The 7018-nt window shown below is 37.0% G+C and overlaps 1 protein-coding gene across 1 annotated transcript in view; it reads right to left on the bottom strand.

The window, feature by feature from the left end:
* LOC108554031 (MAM domain-containing glycosylphosphatidylinositol anchor protein 1) overlaps positions 1 to 6418 on the bottom strand; it is an 85424-nt gene extending 79006 nt beyond the window's left edge. The window contains exons 1-3 of the mRNA XM_017909157.1: positions 6298 to 6418; positions 5002 to 5183; positions 4774 to 4924 (exon numbers count right to left, since the gene is read on the bottom strand). Of these exons, the coding sequence (XP_017764646.1) occupies positions 4774 to 4924; positions 5002 to 5183; positions 6298 to 6418 (454 nt within the window). The remainder of the gene's footprint in view (positions 1 to 4773; positions 4925 to 5001; positions 5184 to 6297) is intronic.
* Between the last annotated feature and the right edge of the window lie 600 nt (positions 6419 to 7018).

Raw genomic sequence — 7018 nt, 5'->3', positions numbered from 1 at the left:
TATATTAATTATTATATATTATATATTATATATTAATGCATACCAAATAATTCTCAAATAGTATCAGAAAGAAAACAAAATTCCTAAAAATAATAAAAATAAAAGACAGAGCTGTGATAAAGAAATCGACCTATACACGAGTATCACCAACGAGAAAGATGTGGTAAGGAAATCGGGCGAAACACGACTATTGCGAGGAGAGAGAAAGAGAGAGAGAGAAAGCCAATAGCCTAGCCATAGGGCCGAACGTAAACATCACTGGTCAGGCTCAAGGCTAATCTCCGACGACGTTTCCTCGTCTCAGTCGAACGTTATTCCTCGCCGCGTTCGCATGAAATTTGATCCGTTACCATAAATACGCGTCGATGTTTTTCTACCCAGCCAAGTGAGACTCGTCAGTTGCATGTATTCTTCCTCGCATTCGGCCGATATCGCTCGACGTGCGACTGTGTAACTTCGCTATTGAGTGTGCTACGTGCCATCGAACCTTAAACCGTTAGGTAAGGAGTTAATAGTTTGCTTGCTACATATATATACACACAAATGCATAGGCGCGTGTGAGTGGTTGCCGAGCGAAGAGAAGTGCAAAGTCCAAGGATTTTTCTAGAGAGTTCGGTCACGTGGTAGCGACAAAAAAAGAAACCGTTATAACCGTCATCTAAAACCGTTACATAAACCGCGTCAGTCGAGCCTCGTCCGTCTATAAAGCAACATCTCAGAACCGGTGTCTATCTATTTCTATACCTTCGGCATATATTCCAATACAGTACTTAGACGTCACAATACTTTTAACACATTACCGACTTTTCTTAGACATTCACGTACTTGCCTTTAATAGTTTTGTCAATTCTGCTTCAATTTTGATAGGGTGAAATCACGAAAAGTTATTGCATAGTTTTCAATTTCCTCGTTTATAGTTTCTAAATCTCGACTGCCTCTGCTGATTTTCGGCCCTACTTGCCTGGGATAGACTGTTTTAATTAGTTTGCCCGTTCTTTCTGCATTTCGACCTATTGTGTTTGAAATATAGTACCGAATAGAACAGGCCGCGGAAATCGGTTTCGTTGTTTGACTTTCATCGCTTACATTTTTCGAATCTCTACAGATTTTCACGATTCTTGAACATAATTAAGTACAGTGGCCTGTGTTTTAATTAGTTTGCCGGTTTTTTCCAGATTTTAATATATCGATTATGAAAAATAGTACCGAATGTGACAGGTTGCGGAAATCGTTTTCGTCGTTTGAGTTTCATCGCTTATATCTTCCGAATTTCTTCAGATTTTCACGATTTTCCAACCTAATTACGTGAAGTGATCTGTGTTTTAATTAGTTTGCCGGTTTTTTCCCGATTTTAACCGATCGTTTATGAAAGATAGTGCCGAATGTGACAGGCCGCGAAAAGTTTTTGCGTCGTTTGACTTTCATCGCTTATATCTTCCGAATTTCTTCAGATTTTCACTATTTTCCAACCTAATTACGTGAAGTGATCTGTGTTTTAATTAGTTTGCCGGTTTTTTCCCGATTTTAACCGATCGTTTATGCAAGATAGTGCCGAATGTGACAGGCCGCGAAAAGCTTTTGCGTCGTTTGACTTTCATCGCTTATATCTTCCGAATTTCTTCAGATTTTCACGATTTTCCAACCTAATTGCGTGCAGTGGCCTGTGTTGTAATTAGTTTACCGGTTTTTTACCGATTTTAACCGGTCGTTTATGAAAGATAGTGGCGAATGTGACAGGCCGCGGAAATCTATTACGTCGTTTGACTTTCATCGCTTATATCTTCCGAATTTCTTCAGATTTTCACGATTTAACAACCTAATTACGTGAAGTGCTCTGTGTTTTAATTAGTTTGCTCGTTTTTTCCCGATTTTACCCGATCGTTTATGAAAGAGAGTGGCGAATGTGACAGGCCGCGAAAAGTTATTGCGTCGTTTGACTTTAATCGCTTATATCCTCCGAATTTCTTCAGATTTTCACGATTTAACAACCTAATTACGTGAAGTGCTCTGTGTTTTAATTAGTTTGCTCGTTTTTTCCCGATTTTACCCGATCGTTTATGAAAGAGAGTGGCGAATGTGACAGGCCGCGAAAAGTTATTGCGTCGTTTGACTTTAATCGCTTATATCCTCCGAATTTCTTCAGATTTTCACGATTTAACAACCTAATTACGTGAAGTGCTCTGTGTTTTAATTAGTTTGCTCGTTTTTTCCCGATTTTACCCGATCGTTTATGAAAGAGAGTGGCGAATGTGACAGGCCGCGAAAAGTTATTGCGTCGTTTGACTTTAATCGCTTATATCCTCCGAATTTCTTCAGATTTTCACGATTTAACAACCTAATTACGTGAAGTGCTCTGTGTTTTAATTAGTTTGCTCGTTTTTTCCCGATTTTACCCGATCGTTTATGAAAGAGAGTGGCGAATGTGACAGGCCGCGAAAAGTTATTGCGTCGTTTGACTTTAATCGCTTATATCCTCCGAATTTCTTCAGATTTTCACGATTTAACAACCTAATTACGTGAAGTGCTCTGTGTTTTAATTAGTTTGCTCGTTTTTTCCCGATTTTACCCGATCGTTTATGAAAGAGAGTGGCGAATGTGACAGGCCGCGAAAAGTTATTGCGTCGTTTGACTTTAATCGCTTATATCCTCCGAATTTCTTCAGATTTTCACGATTTAACAACCTAATTACGTGAAGTGCTCTGTGTTTTAATTAGTTTGCTCGTTTTTTCCCGATTTTACCCGATCGTTTATGAAAGAGAGTGGCGAATGTGACAGGCCGCGAAAAGTTATTGCGTCGTTTGACTTTAATCGCTTATATCCTCCGAATTTCTTCAGATTTTCACGATTTAACAACCTAATTACGTGAAGTGCTCTGTGTTTTAATTAGTTTGCTCGTTTTTTCCCGATTTTACCCGATCGTTTATGAAAGAGAGTGGCGAATGTGACAGGCCGCGAAAAGTTATTGCGTCGTTTGACTTTAATCGCTTATATCCTCCGAATTTCTTCAGATTTTCACGATTTAACAACCTAATTACGTGAAGTGCTCTGTGTTTTAATTAGTTTGCTCGTTTTTTCCCGATTTTACCCGATCGTTTATGAAAGAGAGTGGCGAATGTGACAGGCCGCGAAAAGTTATTGCGTCGTTTGACTTTAATCGCTTATATCCTCCGAATTTCTTCAGATTTTCACGATTTAACAACCTAATTACGTGAAGTGCTCTGTGTTTTAATTAGTTTGCTCGTTTTTTCCCGATTTTACCCGATCGTTTATGAAAGAGAGTGGCGAATGTGACAGGCCGCGAAAAGTTATTGCGTCGTTTGACTTTAATCGCTTATATCCTCCGAATTTCTTCAGATTTTCACGATTTAACAACCTAATTACGTGAAGTGCTCTGTGTTTTAATTAGTTTGCTCGTTTTTTCCCGATTTTACCCGATCGTTTATGAAAGAGAGTGGCGAATGTGACAGGCCGCGAAAAGTTATTGCGTCGTTTGACTTTAATCGCTTATATCCTCCGAATTTCTTCAGATTTTCACGATTTAACAACCTAATTACGTGAAGTGCTCTGTGTTTTAATTAGTTTGCTCGTTTTTTCCCGATTTTACCCGATCGTTTATGAAAGAGAGTGGCGAATGTGACAGGCCGCGAAAAGTTATTGCGTCGTTTGACTTTAATCGCTTATATCCTCCGAATTTCTTCAGATTTTCACGATTTAACAACCTAATTACGTGAAGTGCTCTGTGTTTTAATTAGTTTGCTCGTTTTTTCCCGATTTTACCCGATCGTTTATGAAAGAGAGTGGCGAATGTGACAGGCCGCGAAAAGTTATTGCGTCGTTTGACTTTAATCGCTTATATCCTCCGAATTTCTTCAGATTTTCACGATTTTCCAGTCTTATTACGTGGAGTGATCTGTGTTTTAATTAGTTTGCTCGTTTTTTCCCGATTTTAACCTATCGTTTATGAAAGAGAGTGGCGAATGTGACAGGCCGCGAAAAGTTTTTGCGTCGTTTGACTTTCGTTGCTTATATCTTCCGAATTTCTTCAGATTTTCACGATTTTCCTACCTAGTTACGTGGAGTGATCTGTGTTTTAATTAGTTTGCCGGTTTTTTCCCGATTTTAACCGATCGTTTATGAAAGATAGTGGCGAATGTGACAGGCCGCGAAATGTTATTGCGTCGTTTGACTTTTATCGCTTATTTTTTCTAAATCTCGATCGGTTCTCGCGTTTTTTGGCTGTAATTATTGTATAATTTTTATAAATTATACAATGTTAGGTTCATTTATGTATTTAATTTTTTTTAGTTATCCACTTAAAGGACGAATAATACTTTAGAAAATTTTATTCACGATCCGTAGAAAAGTTTAGTATAGTAAGCTTTCAAATACAGGTAACCCTCCTATACCACGGTAGATAGGTTCCTAGAAAATACCGTGTTGTGTGAAACCGTGTTGTATGAGACTCAGAGCCAGTACAAAAAGGGGGTAACGTTCCGGAAACTTATTAAAAACAAATTTTTTTTTAATTCTACATAAACAACTTAATTTTTATTAAAAATATAAATGAATGTACAACACAAAACAAAAAGAAACAAAAAATAATATTTCAGTTCAACGCAACTTGAATTTAATAAATTTCTTCGTCGTCACTGCTCAGTATAATCAACCAAGAATGTTTTTTCGGTGGAATGATATCGCCTTCACTTTCAGAACTTTTTTCTTCATTTAAAGTTCTTGCATCTTCTTCCCTCTTAAAAAATTCTGTAATTTTACTTTGCTTGCTGGTTCTTACCAGGTAATTGTAAATTTCTCGGTATGGAGCTAGACAGTTTTGCAGCTCCCTTTTGAATTTTCGGTTTCTTTCAGCGGAAGGGTCTGCATTCAAGAAAAATGACTCGAGATTTTCAGCTAAGCTTTGGCCTTCCTGTAATTTTTTAATGTTAAATTATTAACTGCACAATTTTCATCAGTGCTAGTGTTCTCAGAATCGATTTGATTTACAGCTTCGGATGTCATTTCCATCAAATCCGCTTCGTCAACTTTTTCTTCCACTAATAAATCTTGAACATCCTCAACAGCCACATCCACAAAACCTTCGTCTCCGATTGATTTAGCAAGTTCTATTATGCCACCAATTTTATTTTCTGACGATTTAGAAAATAAGGATGCAAGCCTCGCCACGGCTGTAGAAGTGCAGTGTTGTATAAAGGTTTTTGCAATTTTCTTATCGTGTTAGAGCGAAACCGTGTTACAGGATGCCGTGTTGTATGAGGGTTCCCGAAATTAATGAATCGTGTTATAAGATGCCGTGTTGTAGGTGGGCTACCTGTACACAATATTACAATACTAACAAACTTCACTTTAAATAATTGATAAAACGCGAAAATAAAATTTTGCCATGTAAATGGTAAAAATAAAAATACCACAAAAATAACGAACTCGAGTAGCTGACCCAGTATAAAATAACATAAAATAATTGAAACGAAAGAAAAAAAAAACACACAAAAATTATCTCGCAATTTGCCAAAAAACAATTTCCCAGAAAGGAGAAAAGTCATGAACCACGAAACCCCGAAAGCCATAATGAAAGTATCGAGGCAACGAGAAGAAGACGCGCAAGAAGAACCAAAATGGCGGTGGTCGTGGCAGCGATCTCAATTACGTAGCATTTCTACGTGCGACTACCCGTGTAACAAATTAAATTCGAGTTTGCGTGAAAAATTTCGACCTAATCGCGGGAACGTTCGAACATAGCCCGTCGGGGAGTTCCGTAAATCGCATTACAATGAAAAATTAGAGGGAGGCTGCGGTGGTATCTGAAACGCAGCTGGAACGACAGTTATGCAATCGAACATATATCACCGGCGAGCAGCCGCGAAATAAAGGTGCGCTCGATAAAACTGCTGCATCGGGAAGAAACTGATTCACCCCGCGAACTTTCTCCGCGTTTCCATGGGAAAAACGCGAATCCAAGGAATTCGAATTTACCACGCGACGACTGGTTCGTCGCGATATCGCGTAACAAGAAACAGGGCACCATCGGTGGGGTCCCGGTGGTTAGGCACGTCGACTTTTTGTGGCTGAGATTTTGACAAAATACGAACGTACAATTGCCGTTCATCTCGCATAATTTTTGCGGATTTTTCGCAATTTTAAAATAGAATATCGCGAATAAAAGAATGGATGGACATAAAGAATCGTTAAATTAATTTTTCGCGAGTAACGTGTGTGGTAATGGCCATTTAGAAAAAGTTGACCAATGGTCATTTAAAATTCGCGGTTTTTGGAACCTTTAACCGTTTAACCACTTTCCAGGGGTGGTTTGAAAACTTGTATGGGACTCTTTAAGTTCATGTGCCCAGGAACGAATGTCCAAGTTAAGTGGAGGGCTGTTTATGTCCTTATTGCCAGCGTCCATTGATTCTACACTCGTGATCACCTAGTGCAATGGCTATAGCAAACCAATAGAATTTTTCCTCCTTATTTATGCAAAAAAGTTTGCTCACCACGATATTAGTCGAAATAAAATGAAAATTACTACCTTGATATTTAATTAAATTAATTAATATATAATAATGATTGCAATAAAAATTAATTATTGCTATTAATAATTAATATATAATAAATTTATTATATTATAAATTAAGTTATTAATATATAATTGTGTATTATCTATTATATAAGATTATTGATTTTATGAATACATATATGAATATATATTTATGTTCCCATCGATTTATTAATAAATGAATAATTTAATAGAATATAAAATAATTATTGTGTCTATATTTATTTATTTGTGACTATATATATATTAATAAGAATAATTTATGTAGATAATTATTGTGACTATATTTATATTTTTGTGCCTATATTTAATTATATATTCACCAATTATATAGTCACCACTCGGATGAACCTCACACCTGCCCTAGGTGTGAGCATGTGATTGCGAGAAATTAATTAGATTTATACTTAATACTTGTGCTTGATAATTTTTTGTAATTAAATAAAGAAT

The sequence above is a fragment of the Eufriesea mexicana genome, unplaced genomic scaffold, assembly GCF_001483705.2.
Source record: "Eufriesea mexicana isolate 0111107269 unplaced genomic scaffold, ASM148370v2 scaffold15581, whole genome shotgun sequence".
Lineage (NCBI taxonomy): Eukaryota > Metazoa > Arthropoda > Insecta > Hymenoptera > Apidae > Eufriesea > Eufriesea mexicana.
This window is presented reverse-complemented; position numbering and strand designations above follow the sequence as displayed.